At 45.2% G+C, this 27,498-nt stretch overlaps 1 protein-coding gene across 5 annotated transcripts in view; it reads left to right on the top strand.

Annotated features, from left to right (window-relative positions):
- PRKCE (protein kinase C epsilon) overlaps positions 1–27,498 on the top strand; it is a 513,985-nt gene that overhangs the window by 317,726 nt on the left and 168,761 nt on the right. For all 5 annotated transcript variants that reach the window (XM_059079910.2, XM_059079912.2, XM_059079911.2 and 2 more), the window contains 4 exons: positions 6,219–6,378; positions 8,456–8,490; positions 9,844–9,929; positions 12,917–13,046. In XM_059079910.2, the coding sequence (XP_058935893.1) occupies positions 6,219–6,378; positions 8,456–8,490; positions 9,844–9,929; positions 12,917–13,046 (411 nt within the window). The remainder of the gene's footprint in view (positions 1–6,218; positions 6,379–8,455; positions 8,491–9,843; positions 9,930–12,916; positions 13,047–27,498) is intronic.

Raw genomic sequence — 27,498 nt, 5'->3', positions numbered from 1 at the left:
TTTTGTGCAGGAGGACATGAGATGAGGTGAGGGAGGTGATGATGAAGCAGTGAGACCTTCAGTAATCAGACTGGCCAGAAGAGGTGGCATAGGGTTTGGTGCGGGGGGCTGCCTCTCCCTGTGTCTGTGAGCGCCCCTCTGGTCTAGACTGAGAAGTCTCAGCCCAAGGAAAAGGGGGCGGCTGAGATTGATCAACAGAACAATTAACTGCGAGGTGTGGCTTCTTTGTGCTTCTCCGGCCACTTGCCTGCAGCCTGTCATAGATTCTTTTGAGCACTGGGGCCATAAGATACCTATTGGTGTAGAAGCCCCTAGGAGTTTGAGCTTATAGGCAAATCAGACCAAGCAGAAAACATTCCTGGAATGTTGTCAGAGATTGGAATTGCTGAGGATCTCACAGCTGCTTCATAGGGTGTCTCCTTAGCTTTATGCCTTTGTGAATTCTTGTCATTGTATCTGACCGGCCAAGATCTTCATTTCCACAGAACGTTTCACAAGAGTTATCCAACTTTGCGTTGGCCTCTCCCTGACTTGAGTCACCCCTTCTACTGTGTGGTAGATGCAGCCATAAACAAAGGATCTGTGTAGGGCAGGAAGGGCCATCTGGGAGGAAAGCCGGCATTGGTTTTGCCTCATGGGCTGTGGCAAATGAAACGTTGCCCCAGGTGGGTGTAGCTGAGTGCATCCGGTGACGGCAAAGAGCATCTTCAGAGCAAGTCACAGATGTAGGGGCAGGTGGGGTGACTCTTCACGCAGTTCAGAACCACAGGCAATTGGGGAAGCCAATAAAATGTATATTGTCTCTCCTGATCTCCATGCCAACATCTGGTGCCCTTTCCTCCTCATTCATGCCATGCAGCCCCCCACTCCTGCAACACGAGGGACCCTTCCATTACCTAATGCTTTCGGCAGAAAGAACTGCTTTTAAAAGTCATTAAAGAGCATTAGAGAACATTTTTTTCAAATATACAAATACATAATCCCATCATCCTAGTGTAACATAATTCTTACTTTCATGTTACCTTCAACCTGCAAATGTGTTTTACGTAGGGTTGTGTTTCTGTGCCTTCTGTTTCCCCATGTTCCTACGCAGTCTTTCCCTACCATTTTAAAATTGCTATAGATGTAATATAATTCATTAGACCATCTCCTAATGTGAGACAGTCAAGTTATTTCTATTTGATGGCCGATTAGACATGCCATGGGGAACATCTATAAGTGTATAGCTTTTAGTTTCTGTTTAATTATTGACTTGGCAATTCCTTAGGAATTAAAATTTAATCAGAGGTTATGAATCTGTGATGTTTGCTATGTACTGTAATATTGCTTCTGAAAATATTATGTGACATTGCCTCTAGCAGTGAATGAATAAGTTTCACAGCAGCCTTCCAAATAGCTGATAATACCATTTTAAAACAAAATTTTTTCTTTATTAGGCATTAAACGGTATGTCAGTGGTATGTCAAGACTGCTCTGCAGTTGCATTTTAAGAATTCCTAGTAAGAGTGAATATTTTGTATTTCTCCTCCTATAAATTTTATGTTCATGTCATTTACAGATTTATCTATAGATAAAGATCTTGATGAATATATTTTTGTGTGTTTTTTAATACATTTTTTTCATTTTATTATTTATTTTTGGCTGCGTTGGGTCTTCGTTGCTGCATGCGGGCTTTCTCTAGTTACAGTGAGCGGGGGGGCTACTCTTCATTGCGGTGCGCAGGCTTCTCATTGCGGAGGCTTCTCTTATTGTGGAGCACGGGCTCTAGGCATGTGGGCTTCAGTAATTGTGGCTCGCAGGCTCTCAAGCGCAGGCTCAGTAGTTGTGGTGCATGGGCTTAGTTGCTCCGCAGCATTTGGGACCTTCCCGGACCAGGAATCAAACCCGTGTCCCCCACGTTGGCAGGCGGATTCTTAATCACTGTGCCACCAGGGAAGCCCCTTGATGAATATATTTGGATTTGTTGATATGTAGATCTCTGTGGTATGCTTGCCATTGAATTGGAAACTAATCAAAAGGGAACAAACAAATCCAAGTTGTAGAAAGTAGAATAAGACAATATCCTATATTTTTCATAAATGTATTATAAAAGAAAAATGTCAAGAAAATTGTTCTAGATTAGGAGATTAAAGAGACATGGCAACAAATGCCATGCATGAACTCTAATTAGCTCCTGAATTAAACTTTTAAAAACAACAGCAACGATAAAGGACATTTTGGGGACAATCAGGGAGATTTGAATAGGAACTGTATATTGGATTGTTATGTCAATGTTAAATTTCTTGACTTTGATACTGTGATTATGTAGGAGAATGTCTTTGTTCTTAGGAGATAAAGGTTTTGATGTATTTAGGGGTGAAGTGTTGCTTCAAATAGTTCGGCAAAGCTATGCATCTGTCTATCATGTATTTCATATTATGCAATAATATATTTGAATTAATATAATCATGTCATAATATATATCGTAATGATATTATGTTAATGGCGTACATATATTAATATATTATGCTATATTATATGTAAGTATATAGTATATAAATTATGCATATTTGATATATATGTTAATTGTATTATACACACAAATATATATATATGTATTTATAAATCTTTTACCCCCGCACCGTGTACTCTCTCTTACCCACGCGTGAGTGTGCCTGCACGCACACACACACACACACACACACACACACACACACACACACACTGCGTTACTCCCTTCCCCGTGGAAGCTGCATTTTAACAGAGACCCTTCACATCAGTGGGAAATGCTGAAGGGATCCATTGCTGTCAGTGACTCCAGGCCCAGCAGGGAGGTCCTCTGGGGCTGCAGAACCTCATGGCCCCCCTGTGCAGAGGTGTGTGGAATGGGGATGTTTTCATCAGCCAGGGACCCCACCCCCTTTCTCCTGCAGCTTTGTGTGCAGGCCTCCTTGGAGCATGAAGTTTACCTGTGTTCTTCCTCTCCTGTAGCCTTTTGTCTCCCCACATCTTGGATGCAGAATCTGACTTTTAAAAGGCAGTGCGCATATGCTTTGGGGCAGGGTAACGGAACCCTTTGGGGAAGTTAGATCAGAGAGACCCCACCTTAGCAGGAGCTGGCCTTGGCTCTCTGTCTACCCTGCGCCCAAGACCCTCCCATCCCCCAGCCCCCACTCTCTGCAGGCTTGAAGCAGCTTCTCCCCCCCTCCCCCGTGTCAGTGCACCCCACCCAGAGGTCTTCAAAAGTAAATGGGATTAAATTAATTGGTTACTGCATTTATCTATTAAATCAGTGTAAACAGAGTTTAGAATGTTCAGTTTGGTTGCTGTGGTCATTTCTCTAAAAGGTTGAGAAATAAGGCCCTCAGGGAGCCCTATAACCCCCGTTATAGCAGCGCTCCCTTGAGAAGACTAGATTGAACTCATCGCCATTTTAACTGAAAATACAATTTCCAGGATCAAAATGACTCACAAATCTGAGAGATTCGTAAATCAAATTGCATCTTAAACACATTAGGGCTTACTATTGACATATATTCAGTGGTGAATCCTTCTTTGAAAGAATTTGAAGGGTGCCTTGTACAAAGAGAATCCACCTCCCCTGGCCTGAGCTGCCCAGGGCTGAGTTTTGGGGTTTGGATTTTTGTAGATCAGGTTTGTAGCAAGTAAGGGCTATTGAAAAGATTTGTTTTCTTTTTTTAAATACCACATTTTTTCCAGCTTATAAAAATAGAATAGTCTAAATATACTGAAAAGTATGAAGCAGAAATGAAAGTCACCTCTAATTGTACAATTGAGTGATGATTGTCATATTTTCGCATGCGTGTGTGTGTGTGTGTGTGTGTGTGTGTGTGTGTGTGTGTGTATGTAGATGTCTCTCGTTAGAACTGGGATCTTCCTGTGAGAATTTGCTCAGCTGGGTCTCACCCCCTAGGTTGTGGCCAAGTAGGAGGTGGTGGGCTTTCTATACCCAGAGGTAGTCGGTGTCAGAGACTGTTTGAAACAATAAGCACCGGTTAAAAAGGAAACCCAGGCAGGGTGGGGGCTATGAAGCAGGAGATCCACAGGCAGACCCCCATCTGGGTCATCAGGGGCAGTGCTGAGGATGCAGCCTGGGAGCACAGAGGGCAGCCTCTAGTCAACGGCCCTGCCTGTTTGCTTGCAGGCTGCTTCCCTCTAAAAGCACACACTAGGCATTTGTTCTCCGTTGTTCTTGCCTTTTTCCTCCTGCAGTTTGATTTTCTCTCCACCCCTACCCTCTCTGGATTGACAAGATGCCCTTGGATTAAACAGATGTTTGGCTCACACACATGACCTCTGCTGCAGGGAACCTTATTGTCAAAGAGGTCCAGGAGGAGCAAGGCTTGTTCCCCTGAGGACTGACACTGTTATGCTGGTGTGTTGGGCACTGGCTGGTGCAGGGGGGATTTGGGGGGCACGGAGCCTTCCCAGTGCATTTTCAGTTGTGCCATGCAGGTGACCTTCCAGGGCATACTTGGGAGTGACAGGAGCTTGGCAGGAGACCCATAGCCTGCATCCCCTGCCCTCGGGAAAGCCACGGGCAGCTCAGCTCTTCCTTAACGAGAGCCACCCCGTGAGAGCTCCGGGGACTTACTGTAGGGAGGGTGGGCTGTCCCTCAGAGCAGCATGTGGCCGGTGGAACCTTGCCGTCTCCCTCTCTGGGTTAGAATCTGGGCTCCACCACTAGACAGCTGTATTAACAGAAACAGGTTACTTGAACTCTTCCTTCCTCAGCTTGCACACCTGCAAAAGGGGGGTAATAGCAGTACCCCTCAGGTGGGGTTGTTGTGATGACACATGTCATGCATTTAGCATAGTACCTGCCAGAGTGTAAGCCCTGGACAAACATTAGCCATTATCATCACTGTCTTAGTCTCCTCAGGCTGCCGTAACAAAATACCATGGACTGGGAGGCTTAGATAGCAGATGTTTATTTCTCACAGTTCTGGAGGCTGGAAGTCCGAGGTCAAGATGCCAGCACGATTGGGTTCTGGTGAGGACTCTCTTCCTGGCTGGTTGACAGCCGCCTTCTCACTGTGTCCTCACATGGCAGAGAGTGAGCCAGCTCAGACCTTTTCCCTTTTTAAATAAATTTATTTATTTGTTATTTATTTATTTATTCATTTTGGCTGCGCCGGCTCTTAGTTGAGGCACGTGGACTCTTAGTTGCGGCATGCGGGCTCTTAGTTGTGGCATATATGCAGGATCTAGTTCCCTGACCAGGGATCGAACTGGGACCCCTGCATTGGGAGCGTGGAGTATTACCCACTGGACCACCAGGGAAGTCCCACTTTTCCTTTTCTTATAATGGTATTAATCCCATCATGGGGGCCCCACCCTCATGCCTGCATCTAAACCTAATTACCCCCAAAGGCACCCCCTCCAAATGCTATCGCATTGGGGTTCAGGGCTGTAACATATGAATGGGGAGGGGAGGGCAGGGGTGGCACAAACATTCAGTCCACAACAATCTTTATTATTATTTTTGTTGTCCCTTTGCAGGGTGTTCTTAGGTTTGGGACAGTCTTCCAAGGAGAGGGAAGGAAGAAATGAGGAAGCTCTTTTTGTCTCCAGTAGGGTCTTCAAGCCCATGGTGGTCGTTCTTGAGCCTTCTGGAAACTGTCTGCTTTCACAGTGTTTTATTTCCCTCTCCTTTTAACCTTTGGGGAAAGGCTCTTTATTGTCCTAGTCTAGGTAAGGGGGAGAAGGAAGAAAAGTCAGGTTTATTAGGCAGCTGGGGGTGGAGGGAAGTCACACCACTGACTCCAGGCCACCCCCCTTGGTGTTATCCCCATTGACAGAGGACAATGCCCGCAGAGGCTCTGGGCCAGGAACACCAGCAGTCCAAGGTCACGCTACTCAGAAGTTTCAGTGAGACTTGAACCCTGAGCCTTCTGACCCTGCACCCTTGCAACATGTAGCTGGTGTGGGGAGGAATGGAGCGGCCACATCTGGAGCAGGATTGGGGTTGGGATGGATGCTGAGTGCAGCTGTCATGGCCAAGTGCACAGTCTGGGCCTTCCCGTCAAGTGGTGCTTGCTCGCTGGAGCTGAGCAGTGAGGCTCCTCAGACCCCTGAGTCCCTCTACCAGTGGAGGCTGCCCCCACGCCCCCTTCTACCTCCATATCCCCGAGGCTGGAGTAGCTCTCCTGCAGGAGGTTATTTCAAGGGACGCTAATCCAGACTGTGTTTTCTCCTGTGCTCTTATCCTTCCCCAGCCCCCAAAGACAATGAAGAACGCGTGTTCCGGGAGCGCATGCGGCCCAGGAAGCGGCAGGGGGCTGTCAGGCGCAGGGTCCACCAGGTCAACGGCCACAAGTTCATGGCTACCTACCTTCGGCAGCCCACCTACTGTTCCCACTGCAGGGATTTTATCTGGTAAGGCCCTCTTTCCTGGAAACCTCTAGTTATGCTTTCTTGGTGATGAGAAGTCAGGGGGAATGGGCCAGGAGATTAGAAATTTTAAGTAAAAAATGCTGATGTGCTTTATTTCTTTTTCTGACTGCAGAAGACTTTTCTGGAAGGCTGAGTGGTGCTTGGGGGGATAGATGGAAAGAAGAAACTGTGGTTCCTGGTGTCTCTATACTTAGGATCATATCATACATCATATTTAAGGAGTTAAGATTTTATAACCAATAATGGAACTGTGGTTTGTTTTTGTTTAAAAATCCTTATCTTTTAGAGAGACAAGCTGAATTATTTACAAATGAAATGATATCTCAGATTTGTTTAGGAAGAAAATAAGCTGGAAGGAGGGGCCAGGGGCCAGGGGTAGAGATGAAACAAGGCCGGCCATGTATTGATCATTGTTGGAGCTGGGTGATGGGTACATGAGGGTCCACTATATTCATCTCTCTATTTTAATATACATTTGAATTTTTCCATAATAAGCTTAAAATATTTGATTGCCAACATTTATAATACAAAGCAGTTCTTAGTAACTGTCATAACACTGGTACTGATAGGATGCTAAGATTTCAGAGGAGGGAGAGAGGAGCGTTGGCTGGAGTGCTCAGGGAAGGCTTCCTGGAGGAGGTGGCATTTCTCCTTTCATGATGACTAGGATTTTGATAGGCAGAGATAGGTAAGTAGTAGGCCTTTTGGGGAGGTGGAGAAACATAAGGAACACTGGCCTTGGGGATAAGTGGGGAACTTTTGATGAATACCTACCATGTGCCAGGGTCTCTCTTTGGCTCTGGAAATCTCTAATTAACTCTTCCCAGCATCCTATGAGCTATGTATTATGAACCCCATTCCACTAACAACAGTACCGAGGCTCAGAAACGAGACCACTCTACGGCCTTCCAGCTAGGAAGTGTCAGAGGCCTGATTCCACCCCTGGTGAGCACGACTAATAGCTCAAGCTCAGTCTTCCTGGCAACCTCTCTGAAACTGATGTGGAGTTTGCCAACACACTGGGATCCTGCGGGGGAGAGTGAACAAGGCCACACTGCAACAGGAACCCAGAAGGGGGACATTCGAATTGCACTGAGGACCCCCTGGATTCCCATGGTATCCAAGAAAGCCTCATCTCATCCTCATGGTGTTCTAGAACTAATCGTAGAGGTTGGCGTGGACATCTGAGGTGATACAGCTTAGAGCAAAGTCAACCTGACTGAAGCAGAAATAAAGCCCCACTCCACCCGCAGACATGTCTCATTCCTGGGGCTGACAACCGTCTGACCTCCATCTCTGTATTTTGGTCACGAATAGGGGGAACAGGTTCTGAAAGCTTAGTCTGAGAGACTCAGGTTTTCTCTAACCCATGGCCAGCACCACTGAACTCTAGGTTTCCTTAGCTGCAGCCCTAGTGACTTCTGGCTCCTTTCACTGGGCTGGGCACTGCAGAGAGCTGACCACTTGGTGGTGGTGCCCCGAGGACAGGGCTCAGGCCAGGTGGGTTGGATCGTTCTGTGTCCAGGCTGACCCTAAACCTGCCCTAGGGCACCCTACTCTGGCCATGGAAGGGCTCTCTGATGTTGACCTTCAAGGGGTAGATTGAGCTCCCAGTCCTGGCCACAGACTGCCCCATAACCCTTGGCTGCTTCTGGAATGCTCAGGGACTATGCCTGCCAGCGACAGCCCTCCTCCACGATTATCCATGAAGAAGGACACACTCAACGCCTCGAGGCCTGTGGAAAGCCAGCAGAGTCTTCGTGGCTTTCCAGAGCACAGCTGGGCCCCTGGAATGGTTGTTTGTACAGGAAACTGAGCCCTGACACTGACCAAACCTTGCACCCATTCCAAGAGCTAGGGCTGCCCTCAGTGGCCTTCAGAGAGACTCATGTTAAGGCACCCTGCAACTGGGAGTGAGATCACGACCCCACTGCTGAGTGGACTCTAGTGTGCTTGGTGCACTGTGGGTGGTGACTGGAATGATGGGAATGGGCTGGCTTTGTGTGGCTTTTGACCTCCTGAAATTCATCTTCTTAAAGGGCCGTATTCTTCTTTTCAGGGGTGTCATAGGAAAGCAGGGATACCAATGTCAAGGTAAGAGGGTATTGTGTGAACTAAGTCCTTGGGGCCCACAGGTCGATCCAGATCACCACTGCTCGTGGGAGGCGGGTACTGGGTTGGGTGCCATCCAGAGCTCTGTACGCTGTGCATGCTTATGTCCCCTCCCCCCAAAGCAAGTCCCTGCTTTTCCTTTGTCCCTGCCCGGCCACCTCTTCCCCCACAACTGTGTGGGAGCAGATGTGCGGGGCCACCATCTGCAGGTGTCCCCGGAGTCTCAGCCTTGTTTTGTAGCCTTTCTGGTGCACCTTCCTCTTTCCCCATGAAATGTCAAACTTCCGTAAGATGCCCATTAGAGGCCGCCTGTGTCCTGAGCCGCCGGGTTCTTTGTGCTCTGTCAGCTCCCTCACTTTCCCACTCCCTGAAGAAGCTCCCTCGCCTGCTTGTTTTATTCAGTATCACTAATGGTCCTTGCGGGTTCTCTCTTTTGTCTCTTCAGTGCCGTCATTAGCTCTTAAACATTTAACAGTCACTCGAAAGTATGGGAGGGTTTGTTTTTTCCCCCAGCTAACTGACTACAGATGCAAGGTTAAGTTGTCCAGAACTGGATGGTAGGTGTGTGATGAGGTCATGTTGAGGTTTCTCTGTGGTTGGAGCTAGGAGACCATGCTCTCTCCTTGCCCAGCCACTGGTTGACTTGGGTCTCACCCCTGGGGGACTGGGGTAGCTTCTGTGGGACATGGCTGTGTCTCGGGGGTAGCGTGTACTCAGTTACACACGTGACACTTCTTAGGTTACTTGCAGCCACCTGCTGCCCAAACTGGCCCAAGGCACTAAAGCCGGAGCTATAGGCCACTTCTTGGGGAAGTATTACATTAAATGAAATTTTTTGTTTGGCACAGAAGGGCACCACCAGATCAAGAAGCTTGAGCACTTCTGTGCCACAAAACATCCATTTGCCTGCTGCCGGCTGGCTGGCCTGCCTGTCACCCCAGCCAACCCTGGTGGGACCCTGAATGGAGCACATTCAGAGCCGCAGTTCCCTGGGTGGACAGTGCTTCACGGCTGGGCCATTGTTCCCTGACCGTGGCATAGAGAAGCAAGAAAATTGATTGATACTCCTGGAACTAGAGAAAACTGCTGATGCCCTTTGGACGTAAATGGTCCATTCTTCTCCAGAGCATTTAGGAAACCCTAATGGCTCTGATGGCAGAGTGCTTTGAAATGACTGCATAAAGGGCTTCAGATAGGGCGTTACATTAAGACTCCACTACAGAGACAGAAGGGCGCGGCTCCCCTCGCTCCTCTGCAGAGACCTAATCGAATCTCAGGTTGGAACCTTTCTTCCCCTACTTGTCGCTCAGCCCTCTCGTGTTTTGCTCTTTGCAGTTTGCACTTGCGTGGTCCACAAGCGATGCCATGAGCTCATAATTACGAAGTGCGCTGGATTAAAGAAACAGGAAACTCCCGATGAGGTAAATATTTATAACGTTGAAATTCTGGGCTTTCTTCACCGCCATCCCCACCTTCCACTGCCTCCTCTGTGGTCCCCAAGAGAAACCTTATCTCTTTGAGGTCCCACTGCTGTCTTTATTGTGTTGATCAAAAATGAAGGGAGTTGTCCACAGTCTTCCGATATGAGGTACAGCCTATGGAATGAGTGCGGCTCAGAGTCGGGTTTAGGTGTGTGAATAGGATGCGAAGAGCTGTGTGATCCCCAAATGAAAGCCCACAGGAAAATGTGAGTTATTTTATGTCATTATCTCATCGGAACAGTGAAGGGGCTCGCTGACATGTCAAGGGATCCACACAGTTCATAAATAGTAAGAGACACAACACGCAAGCGGGAACCTTATCTTTATGAGGTGATGGGGGATTGGAGTGGGATTAGCAAATCTAAGAAACACTTAGGAGCCTGAAAGAACCGCAATCATAACAATAATAGCTGACATTCATTGGGTACTTGCCGTGCCCTGATTTAAGCACTTTATCGTATATTATTTAAAGCCATAACAACCTTAATGAGATCCATGTTGTTTTTACCTTTACTTTCCAACAGAGAGAATAGGAGCATAGAGAGGTCAAATTAACTTGCCCCAAACCTCACAGCCCAGTATGTGAAAAAGCCACGTTCACATCCAGCTAGTCAGCCGGAGTCTGAGCCCCTGACCACTATGTTCTCTTAATCTTAGAAACTAGTGTTAGATGGACTGTTAGAGAAGTTGTTAGGGGTAAGGAAGAGAGAAAATTCAACCCGAAGCCAGGTTTCTCCTAACTGAGTGATTAGGAGAAGAGTGGTTCCATTAACAGATGTAAAAACCTTTTGGGGAAGATGACAGGTGTGAGTCTAAGTAGAGAAGTTATCTGTGTTCATGACAATTGATTTCAAAGACATGATTTTAATTCTCGGTGAAATAAATAAATACTGTATAATCATAGGCCATTCGATTTGGGAGTCAGAGAGGCCATGGGTGGATTTATAATCAACTGGGTTTATAATTAAATGGGTTTATACTTTGGCTTCTAAAAGGAGTCACTTACAGAGATCTTCTACCTGCTTCTTAAAAATAATTCAACCAGTGACATCTCAACATCCAAAGCATTTTCCATCTTTTATCTCCTTTTGATTTCATGCCATCTCTGGAAATCAGGAAGGGACGAGGCTTAGATTGAGTGTCCCATGTCCCTGGAGGGCAGACAGTACAAAGCACCAAAATTATTTACAGAGTTTCTACTGACAGGGTAGAAATTGCAAGTCACTGTCACCCGGGTCTCTTGGCTCCTGGTCTAGGATCATAACCTGAAGTATGTTGTTATGCTCATTAGTTTAAGTAAATGAAAGAAAAAGATGATTAGCTTGCTGTCTGTCTGTCTTCCTTGTTATGGACATTTTATTGAGCGTTTATTGAGCACTTCCTGTGTGCCAGATAATTGTTCCATGTCCCAATGAAATAAAGAGGAATACATGATTCCTGCTTTCAAGGATCTCATAAGTCTCAGTAAGTTAGAAAAAAAAAAAAAATCTCGGAAGTCTCATCAACTGCAAACCTCTACAGGTTTATTTATAGTCACAAATAGGCACACCTGTGCTACAAATCTATGGAGGGGTGGGCACGATTGTTCAGTAAATCTGGGATGCTGGTACTGGGGTAAGTTGCACAGTAGACGGCCCATGCACCTCAAGCAGGGCTCAGTAAAATGCTGGTGCAGCGGCAGGATCAGCCATTCCTTGTTGCCGGGTGATAAGGAGGTTGTTACGGAGCTGAGTGACCCTGAGCGTGTGTGTGCACATACCTCGGTGTTTGTGTTCACATTCATGTCTGTGCCCAGCTCTCAGCCCCCCATGAGGGCTTTTCACTCACCGGGCAGCAGTGAGCCGAGGACAGCTCCTCTGCTGTGTGCTGTCCCTAAAGCCTGGAGTAGCAAGAGTGATGCTGTCTCAAGGCCAGGGGCTCTCAGGTGATGGTACCCTGCTGTCCTGAGAGGGGCAGATTTTGTTCGTGTGGCTGCTCCACTAGAGATGTGTCAATAGGTGGAGAGCATCTCTTAGAGAGCAGAGGGAGACCCCTGCCGACCTCTTGCTTCAGTTAATGTTTCCCACCTCTTCCACCCCCGGCGTGTCCTTGACCCCACAGTCCTGTCATATTAGGTGGGTTGGAGGTGCCATCCTCATTTGCCGGATGAGGAATCCAAAGCCCCGAGAAGTCAGGAAACTTGCCTGAGACCTCACAGGGGGCTGGTGGCAGACCCAGGCCTGCAGATCAGATGCCTGGACTCCTCTCCCCCGTCCTCTGCCCTTCCGTCTTGCCACCTTCTCTTTACTCCTTTTAAATAATAAGTGGCAGCATAGTGGTTAAAAAGCCTGGGCCCTGAATTCAGAGCCGCAGCGTCAAATCCTGGCTCTGCCACGCACTGCCTGCAGGCACATCTCTTAATCTCCCTGTTCCTTAATTTCCTCATTTGTAAACTCGTGCCTACCCCATAGGGTGGTGGTGAGGTTTAACTGAGCTGATGGTGCCTGGCCTGTGGTCAGCGCCGACGCCTTAGCGCCCTTAGTGCTCACCACTCCGTGTTAGCCATCTCCATCATGATGGCTGTTTGTCCTAACTGATGACCTATAGTTTCCACGGCTGTGCTGGGTTCTTGGGTGTTCACAGAAGCCCACATCCACCGTCAGGCTGCAGAAAAACTCTGCCTAGCTAGGCTTTGGTGCTCAAGCAGCATTCAAAGCACATAATGACAACTCTTTAAGGTCAAAATATGAGGTACAGGTTGAGTGCTGTCTGCCATGGGAATTGGAGGTCTGGAGTCCCGGAGGGGACTGGTGGGGGAGCAGAGGCCAGCAGAGCAGCAGAGAGAATGGGAGAAGGGTCCCAGCTGGGAGGTTCTCTTCACCTCTTTCCCAGGGCAGCTTTCGGAGCAAGGAGCTTAGCGGTGACCCTGTGTTTTGCCATCCCTGCAGGTGGGCTCCCAGCGGTTCAGTGTCAACATGCCCCACAAGTTCGGGATCCACAACTACAAGGTTCCCACCTTCTGCGACCACTGTGGCTCCTTGCTCTGGGGCCTCTTGCGGCAAGGTTTGCAGTGCAAAGGTAAGGCGCTCGTCCTGGCCTCCTCCCCCCGCACCTGCACCCCGATGTCCCTCCTCTTAAAGAATCTTTTCATAGCCTTGAGAGTGCGTTCCAGGCCTGGCCAGAGGACTGAGCCCAGGCCCCCGCTAAGCCCTTATTAGTTACTCTGAGCATTTGTTAAGCAGTCTCTGTGCAGAAGCCATTCAAGGGACTCTGTAGAGGGAACCAGAAGAAGGGAAGGCATGGCTCCGTCTTTTAAGATAGTGAACAAGCTGGGGAGACAAGATGAGTCTATGAAAGTGCAGAAGAGATTTAAGGAAAAAATACATTAGAGTAGAAGGGAAGAAAAGTTTTCAGAGTTAGGCCCTGAAATAAGTCATAGAGATTTTTCTGTCACCATCTGTGGTTCAGAGCTTACTCTTGGAAGAAACCCTGCTAAAGCACTATCACATCTTATTGATCCTTCGTAGGCCTGTGATAGATGTTATATTATGCCCATGGCCCCAATGAGGAAACGGGCTCAGAGACTAAGTAGTTTGAATCTGTCATGTAGCTTGTGAGCAGAAGTAGGGTTTGAACCTTGACTTCTGAGTCTTGAGTTTCTTCCTGTTTCCTGCTGTCCTGCCTGTGAATTGATTTTTGCTCAAATGAGTGTGCTAAGTGACACAGGCAATGACATGTAATATGGGGAGGTGGGGACATACCCTGGGGGCCTGGATAGAGTGTCCAGTTTCATAAGCTGGTCCCAACGTGTTCACAGAGTTGGACAACCGTGAACTATTGGGCAGGAACGTCTCATGGACATTATTTAAAAACTGTTTTATTATTTTAAATTTAATTTAAAAATGAAAAACATTAAATTTTATGAAATTATTTTAAGTTATAAAACAGTATTTTATTATTAGTGAATGTATTATTGATAAATACCTATTGTGGAAAAATTGGAGAAAGAGGTAAAGTTTAAGAAGGAAAGCTGAAGCCATGAACCAATTGGTCATTGAAGGGTTCCCAATGAGAAATTATGAGGACTGGAAATAAGGTACTGGCTGTAGTGGGAATAAAGAAGGAAACTAACTTAAGAGGTATCGAGGAGTGATTTATTGGCTGTAGTGACGAGATCCAACTGGGAGGATGGCGACACTACTTGCTGAGACAGGCAACACGTGAGGGAGGGCAGGGCTGGAGGCAGTGATGGTGGAGTTGAGTTGGGGGCATGTTAACTTTGAGGTGCCTGTGGGAAGTTTACATGGAGCTGTCTGACTGTTGGACATTCTCATCGAAACTCAGAGGAGAAGTCTAGACTGAGCATTTAGATTTGGGATTTGTCAATGTCTAAGTAGTAGTTAAACCTATAAAGTAGATGTCATCCCCAGGATAAGTACCTTGAGTGTGAAGAAAGAAGAAAACAACTTGGGAATCTGGGGAGTGGGGTGGGGTATCAGCATCCTAGAATGAGCGTGCAAAGGAACTGGGAGGGAAGGACCTCAGAGGTAGGAGGAAAAGTAGCAAGGAATGGCATCGTGGAAGCCAAAAGAGTAGAGAGTATTTTTTTAAAAAAATTAAAGAAGGAAATGATGGATAGTGCCAAATGGTTCCAATAAGTTATTTAAAGTAATAAGTAGAACATGGAAAAATAGAACTACCATATGATCCAGCAATTCCACTTCTGGGTATTTTCCTGAAGAAAACAGAGACACTAATTTGAAAAGATACACGTACCCCTGTGTTCACTGCAGCATTATTTACAATAGCCAAGATATGGAAGCAACCTAAGTGTCCATTGATAGATGAATGGATAAAGAAGAGGTGGTGTGTATACTCTCTCTCTCTCTCTCTCTCTCTCTCTCTCTCTCTCTCTCTCTCTCTCTCTCTCTCTCTCTCTCTCTGTCTCTCTGTCTCTCTGTCTCTCTCTCTCTCTCACACACACACACACACACACACACACACAATGGAATAGTACTCAGCCATAAAAATTAATTAAATCTTGCCATTTGTGACAACATGGATAGACCTAGAGGGTATTTTGCTAAGTTAAATAAGTCAGACAGAGAAAAAAATGCTGTATGATTTCTCTTATATGTGGAATCTATAAAACATCAAATGAACAAACACAAAACAGAAACAGACGTAGGTACAGAGAACAAACAGGTGGTTGATAGCGGGGTGGGGGTGAGTGAAGTGAAGTAGGTAAGGGAGATTGAGGTAAAAACTTCCAGTTACAAAATAAGTGAGTCAGTCACAAGGATGAAATGTACAGCATGGGGCATAGACTCAATAATACTGTAGTATTCTTGTGTGGTGACAGATGGTTAATAGACTTATTGTGGTGCTCATTTTGTAATGTATAGAAATATTGAATCACTATGTTGTGCACCTGGAACTAACATAGTGTTGTAGGTCAATTATGCTTCAATAAAAATTAAAAAAAAAAAAAAGGAAGTCGAACATGGGGTTGGATTTAACAACAGGGAGGTCACTAGTGCCCTCAGCAGGAGCTGTCTTGGTGGGGCAGTAGGGATGGGTGCCCAAGTGCAGAGGCTGAAGTGGGAATGGAGGGTGAAGTATTTTCAGGTTATTTTATATAATCAGGAAGAAGACAGTGGAAATGGTGAGCCAGGAGAGACAGGGGACCATTGACAGAACAGGAACAGAGAGATGGATACCCCTTCTCTCAGTGGAAGGAAAGCCTCAAGGCCAGGCCAGGGTACAGACATGCGTCCTATGTTGGGGCAGGGAGTCCAGGAGGAGGTGATTAGGCAGAGTGATCATTTAAGTTCTGAATCTTTTGAGGGCATTGCAAAGAAAAATAAGGATTTCTGAAACAGGAGATACTGTTCAAAGTTGAGGTGAGAAGTGGGGGTGGTGTGGAAGGCGTGAGCAGGGTTGGAAACAGCTCTCGCGGGAAGTGAGGACGACCTGCCCCGGGACAGGAGGAAGTGCTGGCTGCTGACACATCTCGTGTCCTGTGTGAGCTTCCCAGACATTCACCTTTCCCTTTCTAGAATTCTAGCACATGACCTGAAAGGAACAGGGCCTACCCCAAATCCTTTTTGCCAATACGTGACATTAAAACAAAGGAAGAGAAAGGAAAAAATGCAGCAGGAATCTCAAATGTTTTCAGAGGAGTGATGCATTTTTGGAAAGTTGAGTGGGGTTGCTGGGAAGCAGAGTGCCTGCTTTGGATGGGACTCTGATGAAGCCATGTCTGGTTATTGATCTATCTAGGGAATCTAAGTGAAGATTCGTCATATCATAAATATTGATATCTTTAGAAAGCAGCCCAGATGCAGCAACTAAGGCTGTGAGTCCCTGGATGACCCCGGGAGAAGGCAGGGCCCAGGGACAGTGTATTCAGCTCTGTTTTGGCAGGAAACACTCTCAAGCCTGCTCAAGTCAAGGATGGGATGAACGAGGCTGCCTAGAGCAAGGATTCCTGTTCACTGGAGCCCAGGGGACCGTGAGGGGGTCAGGCCACACAGAGACGAGAAGGCAAAGGCTGTTCAGAATTTAGGGCCCCCAGCAAAAGCTCACAGATCTTCCCTGTCCTTTTCCTCTGCTACCATGACTTGGCCATTTCCTCCTTGCTCCTTTCCTACTCTTGCGTTCCTTTCTCTCTCTCTCAATTAATAGACTTTATTTTTTTTAGAGTAGTTTTGGATTCACAGCAGAGCTGAACTGAAGGTACAGAGATTTCCCGTATACCCCCTGACCCCACATACACTGAGCCTCCGCCACCATCAACATCTCCACCAGAGTGATACATTTCTTACAGTCGCTGAACTTACATTGACACATCATATAATCACCCAATGTCCATAATTTACATTAATTTCACTCTTGGTGTCGGATACTCTTATGGGTTTTGAGAAATGTATGATGACACGTTATCATACAGAGTGGTTTCACTGCCCGCCCCTCCCCACCAATCCCCTGTGTTTGCTTTGCGCTTTTGATCCTTTTTCAACCTCAAGTCTTTCTGTCCCTGCAGGCCCCTTACCCTGTGGAGAGGTTGATGACCAGAAGAGGCCAGGAAGGGCCAGGGCAGGGGCCCCTTGTGTCTGGGTCTAAGCCTGGTTCCGCTCCTATGATTGCTAAGAAAAGGAAATCAAGACTTAGTTACCTGCCCGGGGTCCCAGAGCAAGTCCCCATGGAGCTGGAGTTAAACCCAGGCAGCGGGCTCCTGCCCTGGCTCTGACCCGCGCTCCATGCCTTCTCCTGCTCGGGGAGACTCCGTCAGATCCTCACCTCTGCTGGATCAGGCTGGCTTGGCCTCCTGGGCTGGAGCCCCTATCCCCTGGTCGTGGTGGGATACCAGCCACTTGGCCTGCTGGTCTTTGGCTTCAGCTTTGTTGCCCGTCCCACTCCTGGTGATGATCGGTTTAGGTATTTTTAGTGAAACCAGTTTCTCTTGAGCCTGGGTCTATAGGAAAGGATCCATGAGACTGTCCTGGTCACTCTCCCTTCAGCCTAAAATTTCCTGAGCCACATGGGTTCAAGTACGGTGCATATACTCTTTCAGGGATCGTCCCTCTGTCAGCCAGGGAGAGGGAACATAATTACCCCCGTTTTACTGGTGGAGAATGGAGAGCAATGTGCACAGGGCGATACAACAAGGGGCCTGTGGGACACACCTCTGTCCTCTGGGCTGCCACCTCCCTCCCACGGCCCAGAGGGGACAGATGCTTGGAGGATGCTCACGAGCTGTTTTTGGCAACTGAGTCCTTAATCAGGGCAGAAAAACACCAGCACTAGTGATAAGGCAAAATATTTCATTCCTGTCCTTTGTTGGTTTTGGTTTTGTTTTTGTTTTTAGCTGTGCCACGTGGCTCGCAGGATCTTAGTTCCCCGACCAGGGATTGAACCTGCGTCCTCGGCAGTGAAAGCACCCTCCTGTCTTTTGTCTTATAATTTGAGTGCTGGCACAGTTGCTGTGTCTCTCTCCAGGCTCACTGAGGGTCTGTCTGAGCCCTCAGCCACTATTAGTCCAGAAATTAGCTTCAAGCGTTCAAATATTAACGTCACTGAGGCATTTGAACCCTTTTTGTTCTTCACTTTATTTGAACTGTGCTGCTTCCCCAACCTGAGCACCTGCACAGTGAATCCCCAGGGTCCTTTTGCATCTGTGTTTTGTTTTTCTGTTGACTCATGGAGTTATTTCCCTGTGGAGGTAGAGACTCCCAATACCTTAGGATTTGTGTTTCCTTCTCTAAAGAAGAGGTGGGGTTCTCACCTGTCCTGTGGGTCACTGCCCACTTCTCTTCTGCCCATGAGCTCACGCTCATGTCTCCAGCACAGCCGCCCTGAAGTCATCAGGCACCGAGGGGCAATTTAACAGAAAGCCAGACCTCTTTACACAATTCACAGTGTGCCCTGCAAGGCCCTGCAGCAGCCCTGTTTCTCCCATCCCCGTCTGCGGTGGGCTCCCTGCTCCTGCCTGTCCCCTCTGACTGCAGCTCTGTACCGAGGTGGAGGATAGGTACAGTTGGGAAAGTTCTGGCCTGAAAATTCCTGAAGAATCTCCTTCCTGGCTTCCTGACTCTCTCTCAGATCCTGTCCCAGTAACAGCTGTGATCCGAGCCTGCTTTTGTGGGCTAAGGGGCAGAGTGTCACTTTCCTGCGGGTAATGAAGAACAGGCCATCTTGTTTGGGGCAAACCCCTTAGGCAGAGAGCTGTGGCCAGTGAAGATCCCAGATTAGGAGACCAGGGAACTGGTCTGTCCTGGTTCTGTCACTGCCTGGCTGAGCAATTGCAGGCAGGGCCCACTGGTCAGGTGACCCTGGACTTCCTTTTAACCCCAGCTGCCCACCTGCCTTCTGAGAATTATAATGAAAGTAATGAAAACAGAGTGATCTTAGCTGTATATACCTCGTGGAGTGGCTGTAAGAGCCATAAAGATAGGAGGAAGGAAAGGTCTTCTCCCTCCCTCCCTCCCTCCCTCCCTCCCTTCCTTCCCTTTTGGATATTTAAAAAACATTAGAGACATGAAAAAGGATTTTTATTCTCATCATTTTTGAAAATATCAGCCCTTCACTATTATTTTTTGACAACTAGGTTCCTTGTCATATCTTCAACTTTTATTTGTATTTTTAGAATTAAAAAAAACACAGGGACTTCCCTGGTGGTCCGGGGGTTAAGACTCTACGCTTCCATGGAAGGAGGCATGGGTTCAATCCCTGCTCGGGGAACTAAGATCCCTCATGCTGCGCAGCATGGCCAAAAGACAAACAAACAAACAAACAAATAATACATAAATAATTCTCACTAGAAAAGATTCAAGCAAGACCTAAGTCTTAAGCATATGTATAAAAAATATTGAAGTCCTTTGTGTTCTTTTTCCACATCCATCCCAGCCTTAACTGCTACTAACAATTTGCTATGGATCCTTTCAAGCCTTTCTGTGTGCATTTGTTGCATGAATACTAACATACACACATATACACTGTAATAGGCATCTATTGGTGCATAACAAATTATCCCAAAACCTAGTGGCTAAAAACAACCAATATTTATTACCTCAGAGTTTCTCTGGGTTAAAAATCTGAATGCAGCTTAGTTGAGTGCTTCTGACTTAGGTTTTCTCATGAGTTTGCATCAAGCTGACAAGTGGGGCTTTGGTCTCATCTGAAGGTTCAACTGGAAGAGAATCCCTTCCAAGCTCACTCATGTTGCTCTTGGCTAGAGACATCAGTTCTTTGCCACATGGGCCGCTCCATAGGGCAACTTACAGCATGGAAGCTGGTTTCCTTCAGAGCAAGCAAACAAGAAAGCAAGAGGGGATGCCTCAAACAGAAGCCATACTGTTTTGTAACCTAATCTCAAAAATGACATCCCCATCACTTTTGACATTTTCTATTCGTTAAAAGAGAATCACTACGTCCAGCCCCCCATTTAATGGGAGGGAATGGTGTGAAGGGTCAGATACCAGAAGGTGGAGATTATTATAAGCCAACTCAGAAGCCGCCCACCCCCCTTCCCACCATACACACACAGAAATATGATCACCTTCTCTGGGAGGTCTACCCTTTTTAAAAACTGAAGTTCCCATCTCTTAACTTCCTTCACCTTTCTCTGCTTTTTTTAACTCTTCACAACAATTGTCACCTTCTAATAACTTAAATTACCTATATTTTATGTTTATTTCTTTCTCTCCTAATCAGAATATAAGGCCCATGAGGGCAGAGGTTTTTTTGGCCTATTTTGTTCTCTGCTGTTTCCCCAGCATCTAGAACAGTGCCGGATACATTAGCATTCAACAAATGTTTGTTAATTAAATGCTATATGCATTGTTCTATAATTTGCTTTTCCTACAAGTCAGCGTATATAAGGTTACATTATTCTTTTTACTGGATGCTTAATATTCCACATCATGGGACATCCCATACATTATTTAAAGCTTACCTTTTTGATGGACATTTACTTGTTTCTGTGTCCTCACCATTTAATGCTGCTGCAGACATCCTCATATATGCATCTTCATGCATTTGTATGAATAATTATGAAGAAATGCTCGTAGAAGTCCTTTAGTAACTTCAAGCCCTATCTTTTGTGGTTGAACAACATAAGGAGGGAATTACATAAGGACACTTTTCGTCTGTTTGTTGCTTGTTTGTTTTTACATAAGTCATGTTCACTGACTGCTTCACCTTCTTGTGCCTTGACATTTAATTTTGCATGATCAGAAAATGCCTATGTAGTGACTTTAGCATTTCAGTTACCTATTATCTGCTGGGGTCTGGTCGTTTTTGCTGCCTATGTGTTAACTAATTTCCACAGAGTTAGAATACACTGAAAAGCATGGCATCCTGGTTTGTGCAAGGCATCAGGGAGAACTTGGAGATAAAACATCACTTTAGTTTTCTAGAAACTTGCCCTCTACTTGGGCACTAAAACGTAAGTTAAATATAGACAATAATTCAAGCCATGAATCAGAAATACGTGTGAGCAGTTCAAGGGCAAGAGAGGCCAACAGGAACTTGGTCAGGACAGGCTTTCTCGGGGGGATGGGGCCTGAGCTACACCTTGAAGGAGGAGAAGGACCTGGAAAGGAGGGCAGGGGAAGACGTTCTAGGTAGATAACGAGTTATACCTAGAGGGCAGGGGAGGAAGAAGCAGTTCCCTGCTCAGCACTGAAATGCCACAGGAGTCTCCTTGGTTGATTCTGAATCCTTGCAGTAGCAGCTGGCAATGCCTGGGGATCATGACAAATGCCCCGCATCGTGAGTGGAAGGTCAGTGGGAGACTCAGAGTTTTCGTCTGAGGAATGCCAGGTAGCAGACAGTTGGCCAGTCATTGCCTCTGGAAAGGCTTTGAATGGTCGTTCCAGTGCCCAGTCTTTATCTGGCGACAGTTGGTGCCCAGTTTGACCCCCAAGGCGCTCCCCTCTAACCTCCTGTTCTCATCTCCTGCCCAGGACTCTGCATCAGTCACTCTCCCACCCCTGCCAACCTCCACGGCACAAGCACACAATTTCCTGTTCAAAATTGTGTGTGCTCTGCCTCTGTGTGTGGCATGGCTGAGTAATCTGTTACGGAATCAAACCACTGCCCTGGCTTACCCTCTAGGGCCAAATAACCCTCGTGTAAAGAGATTTCTGCAAGGCACATAGGCCTGCCCATCTCCCTTTGTCATTGTTCTGACAGTGTCGTCTGCTTGCTTTGGGAGAAATCGCAACAGCCTGACTTGCCCCGTTGCAACCCTCGCTTTAATCTCGGCACTGAAAAGGGTGGAAACATGGAAACCAAAATGAAGGCCAGAGTGCGCTCGAGCCCCCATCTGTCCTGAGGATGACCCTGCTGCTGCAGTACCACCCAGCACAGAGTAGGAGCTCAACAAATGTGTGATGAAAAACTAGGTAGTAGTACTATAATGATCCTCCTTTTAGAAGAGCCCCAGCAAGGCAGCTCTGTTTCTTCCCAGTGCAGTTCATCCAGGTGGAACAGTTGAAAATGAACAGTATGAAGCTGCCTGGAAAGGGAAGGCAGCTTGAGCTGCCTCGAGCTATGATGGGTTTGGGAGCCTTGCCCCTGGGCCTGGGTGCTCACCAATCGGGATGGGGCAGAGGAGTACAGAAGGGGTGATTTGGCTGGTTTGTCTGCCCCAAACGTTTCCCCTTTTTTATTTTTTTAAAATCTTTATTGGAGTATAATTGCTTTACAATGGTGTGTTAGTTTCTGCTTTATAATAACAAAGTGAATCAGTTATACATATGTTCCCATATCTCTTCCCTCTTGCGTCTCCCTCCCTCCCACCCTCCCTATCCCACCCCTCTAGGTGGTCACAAAGCACCGAGCTGATCTCCCTGTGCTATGCGGCTGCTTCCCACTAGCTATTTTACATTTGGTAGATACGTCCGTGCCACTCTCTCACTTCTTCCCTGCTTACCCTTCCCCCTCCGCATATCCTCAAGTCCATTCTCTAGTAGGTCTGTGTCCTTATTCCCGTCTTATCCCTAGGTTCTTCATGACCTTTTTTTTTTTTCTTAGATTCCATATATATGTGTTAGCATACGGTATTTGTTTTTGTCTTTCTGACTTCCCCTTTCTTTTGATTCCAACTGGCACATCCACTTTCTCTTACTGGTCTGCAGCCTCTGGGTGTCACCTTACAGCTTCCAGGAGCCCCACTGTGGCTGTCTAAATTATGTCAAGTTCCCCTCCCTCAGCCAACTTTGCCCTCTTGTTTCCAGACTTTTCAAAGCACTTTCAAAGTTGCTTTTTCATGTGGTCCATTTTAACTGATACGTTATTGGATTTTTTTTTAACTTAACCTATTGGGACAACTACACAGTTCTCCTAGGGAAATAACAGAATTTTTAAAAATGAAAAACAAAGTCTCTGAAGACCGATCCTATCTTGCTGACCAGCCAACCTGAGCTAATTGTTTCATTAGGATGGACGGGTCTGGCGTTACAACACCAGGGGGCGCCAGTGACTAAATCACCTAGATAAGCTGCCCTTGCTAAGAAATTCTCTCTCTTCGTTTGGTTGCTTCATTCTTGTCCTTTCTGTCACCTCAAGAAGAGACAGAAGACGACTTGCATGAAGTTGGTGGGCAGGTGCAGGTGAGGTGGGCTGTGTGTCAAAGGGTAGCCATTGCTAAGGGGAGTGGGGCAGAGGATTCAGAGCTGAGTGCTGTTGTCTGGAGTCTGGGAGGCTCTGAGGATTTTCAGGCATTGTTAGTAATAACTCAGTTAATGGATTTGGCACCATGGCCAGGCTGTGGTGGAGCTTTCTCGTTTGTTTATATTGTCTGAGAAAGCTCCCCTCCCATCAGTGCACATGCTCCCCCATCCCCACATCCCTGCCTTTGGTTCTGTGGGCATCTTCAGCTCCATAATTCACTTGAACTCTTCAAGCCTGGGTTGGGAAGGAGGGGGAGTGGAGTCTGTGCTGTCCCTCCCTCTAGGTCAGGGACCAGGCCGTGAAGGGCCAGTAGGAGGTCAGTAGGTCTGGCCATCCTGACAGGTTTCACTCCAGAAACTCTGTGTGTGTGTGTGTGTGTGTGTGTGTGTGTGTGTGTGTGTGTGTGTGTGTGTGTGTGTGTGTGTGTTGTAATAGACTTTAACTTTTAGAGCAGTTTTAGGTTCACAGCAAAATTGAGGAGCAAGTACGGAGATTTCCAATATACTCTCCTACCCCCACCCACGGACAGCCTCCCTCACTGTCAACGTCCCCACCAGAGTGATACATTTGTTACAATCAGTGAACTTAAATTGATACATCATTATCCCTCAGTTTACATTAGGGTTCCCTCTTGGTGTTGGACATACTGTGGGTTTGGACAAATGTACAGTGTGTTGTATCCACCGTTATAGTATCATACGGATAGTTTCACTGCCCTAAAAATCCTCTGTGCTTTGGCTATTCATCCTTGCCTCCCCCCAACCCCTGGCAGTCACTGATCTTTTTACTGTCTCTGTGGTTCTGCTTTTCCAGAAAGTCATATAGTTGGAATCATACAATATATAGTCTTTTCAGATTGCCTTCTTTCACTTAGTAATGTTCATAAGTTTCCTCCATGTCTTTCATGGGTTAATAACTAATGTATTTTTAGTGCTGAATATTATTCCATTGTATGAACTTACCACAGTTTATTTAGCCGTTCACCTACTAAAGGACATCTTAGTTGTTTCCAGGTTTTCATAATTATGAATAAAAATGCTGTAGACATCCGTGTGCTGGTTTTTGTGTAGACATACATTTTCAACTAATTTGGGTAAATACCAGGAGTGTGATTGCTGGATTGTAAGCTGAGAGTATGTTTAGTTTTGTAAGAAACTACCAAACTGTCTTCCAAAGTGGAAGACATTTTTCATTCCCACTAGGAATGAATGAGAATTCCTGTTGCTCCATACCCTCACCAGCATTTGGTGTTGTCAGTGGTTTAGATTTTGGCCATTCTAAAACGTGTGTAGTGGTATCTTGTTTTAATTTGCAATTCCCTAATGACATATGATGTGGAGCATCTTCTCATATGCTTGTATGCTATCTGTATATCTTCTTTGGTGAGGTTTCCACTCAAGTCTTTTGCCTGTTTTTTAATTGGGTTGTTCATTTCCTTATTGTTGAGTTTTAAGGGTTCTTGCATATTTTGGATAAGCTTTTATCAGATATATCTTGTGCAGATATTTTCTCCCAGTCTGTGGCTTATCTTTTCATTCACTTGACAGTGTCTTTTGCAGAGCAAACACTTTTAATTTTAATGAAGTCCAGCTTATCAATTATTTCTTTCATTAATCATGCCTTTGGTGTTATATTTAAAAAGTCATTGCCACATCCAAGGGCACCTAGATTTCCTCCTATGTTATCTTCTAGGAGTTTCATAGTTTTGAATTTTATATTTAGGTTTATGACCCATTTAGAGTTAACTTTTGTGAAAGGTGTAAAATCTGTGTCTAGGTTCTTTCTTTTTTTTTTTTTTTTTGCATCGGATATCCAGTTGTTCCAGCACCATTTGTTGAAAAGACTATCTTTGCTCTCTTGTATTGCCTTTGCTCCTTTGTCAAAAATCAGTTGTATGTTTATAGAGGTCTATTTCTGGGTTCTCTATTCTGTGCCATTGATCTGTTTGTCTATTCTTTCACCAGTACACACTGCCTTGATTACTATAGCTTTACAGTAAATCTTGAAGTCAGGTAGTGTTGGTTGTCCAACACTTCTTCAATATTGTGTTGGCTATTCTGGGTCTTTTGCATCTCCATGTGAACTTTAGAATCAGCTTGTCAATCTCCACAAAATAATTTCCTGGGATTTTGATTGAGATTTCAGTGAATCTATAGATCACACTGGGAAGAACGGTCCTCCTTATAACATTGAGACTTCCTACCCATGAACATGGAATATCTTTACATGTATTTAGTTCTGTTTTGTTTCTTTCATCAGTTTTGTAGTTTTCCTCAGTCTTGTACATATTTTCTTAGATTTATACCTAAGTATTTCATTTCTTAGGTGCTAATGCAAATGATATCATGTTCTTAATTTTAAATTCCACTTAATCATTATTGATAAATAGGAAAGTGATTGGCTTTGTATATTAGCCTTGTATCCTACAACATTGCTATAATCACTTATTAGTTCCAGTTTTTTGGTCAGTTCTTTCAGATTTTCTGCATAGATAATCATGCCATCTGCAAACAAAGACAGTTTTATTTCTTCTTTTCTAAGCACTATACCTTTTACCTCCTTTTCTTGTCTTATTGCATTAGCTAGTACTTCCAATGCAATATTGAAAAGGAGTGGTGAGAAGGGACATCCTTGCCTTGTTCTTGGAACTAGAAAGCTTCTGGTTTCTTACCATTAAGTGTTATGTTAGTTGTAGGTTTTTGTAGATGTTCTTTATCAAGTTAAGGCAGTTCCCCTCTATTTCTTTGTTGCTGAGAGATTTTATTATGAATGGGTGTTGGATTTTGTCAAATGCAGTTTTTTTTCATTGATTGATAGGCTTTGTGATTTTTCTTCTTTAGCCTGTTGATGTGATGGATTACATTAACTGATTTTCAAATATTGAACTAGCCTTGCATACCTGAGATAAATCATACTTTGTCATGATATATATTTCTTTTTATACATTGTTGGATTCAATTTGATAGTATTTTGTTGAGGATTTCTACATCTATATTTGTGAGAGATATTGGTCTGCAGTTGTCTTTTCTTATAATGGCTTTGTTGGTTTTGGTGTAAGGGTAATGCTGGTCTCATAAAGGAGTTAGGAAATGTTTCCTTTGCTTCCATCTTCTAGAAGATATTGTAGAGGATTGGTATAATTTCTTCCTTAAGTGTGTGGTCCTGGAATTAACTAGTGAACCTATCTGAGCCTGGTTCTGTCTGTCTTGGAAGGCTATTAATTACTGATTTTATTTCTTTAATAGATATAAATCTATTACACTGTATTACATGTGTGAGTTTTGGCAGATTGTATCTTTCAAGGATGCTTTTGCTGTATCCTGCTAATTATGAAAAGCTGTAATTTCATTTTCAATCAGTTCAAAATATTTTAAACTTTCTCATGAGATTTCTTCTTTGACCCATGTGTTACTTAGCAGTATGTTATTTAATTTCCAAGTATTGGGGGATTTTTCCAAATATGTTTCTGTTATTGATTTCTGATTTAATTCCACTGTGGTCTGAGAACAGACACTGTATGATTTCTATCATTTTAAAATTGTTAAGATGTGTTTTATGGCTCAGATTGTCCTCTATCTTGGTAAATGTTCCATGTGAGCTTGAGAAGAATGTGTGTTCTGCTGTTGTTGGATGAGGCAGTCAATAAATATCCAGTTGATTAATGTGACTGTTGACTTCAACTATGTCCTTACTGATTTTCTGCCTTCCATATCTGTCCATTTCTGATAGAGGGGTGTTAAAGTCTTCAACCATAATAGTTGGTTCATCTATTTCTCCTCGCAGTTCACTGCTTTTGCCTTACGTATTTTGGTGCTCTGTTGTTAGGTGCATACACATTAAGGATTTTAATGTCTTCTTGGAGAATTGACCCCTTTATCATTGTGTCCTTTGATGTCTCTGATAACTTTCCTTGCTCTGAAGTCTGCCCTGTCAGAAATTAATATAGCTACTCCTGCTTTCTTTTGACTAGTGTTAACATGATATATCTTTCTCCATAGCTTTAATTTTAATCTATATGTGTCTTATATTTAAAGTGTGTTTCTTGTAGATGATATATACTGGGTCTTGTTTTGTGATCCATTCTGACAGTCCCTGTCTTGTAATTGGTGTATTTAGACCACTGACATTTAAATTGATTATCAGCATAGTTGGATTAATGAGTACCTTTTTTGCTATTGTTTTCCATTTGATGCCCTTGTTCTCTGTTCCTATTTTTGTCTTCCACATTCTTTCCACCTTTTGTGGTTTTAATTGAATATTTTATATGATTCCATTTTCTCTCTTTTCTTAGCATATCAGTTTGTCTCCTTCTCCCCCCTTCCTCTTCCCCTCGTCCCCCTCCTCCTCCTCC

This window comes from Kogia breviceps, chromosome 11 (genome assembly GCF_026419965.1).
Source record: "Kogia breviceps isolate mKogBre1 chromosome 11, mKogBre1 haplotype 1, whole genome shotgun sequence".
NCBI classification, from domain to species: Eukaryota; Metazoa; Chordata; class Mammalia; order Artiodactyla; family Physeteridae; genus Kogia; species Kogia breviceps.
The sequence above is the reverse complement of the archived record's forward strand: the minus strand, read 5'-3'. Positions and strand labels throughout refer to the sequence as shown.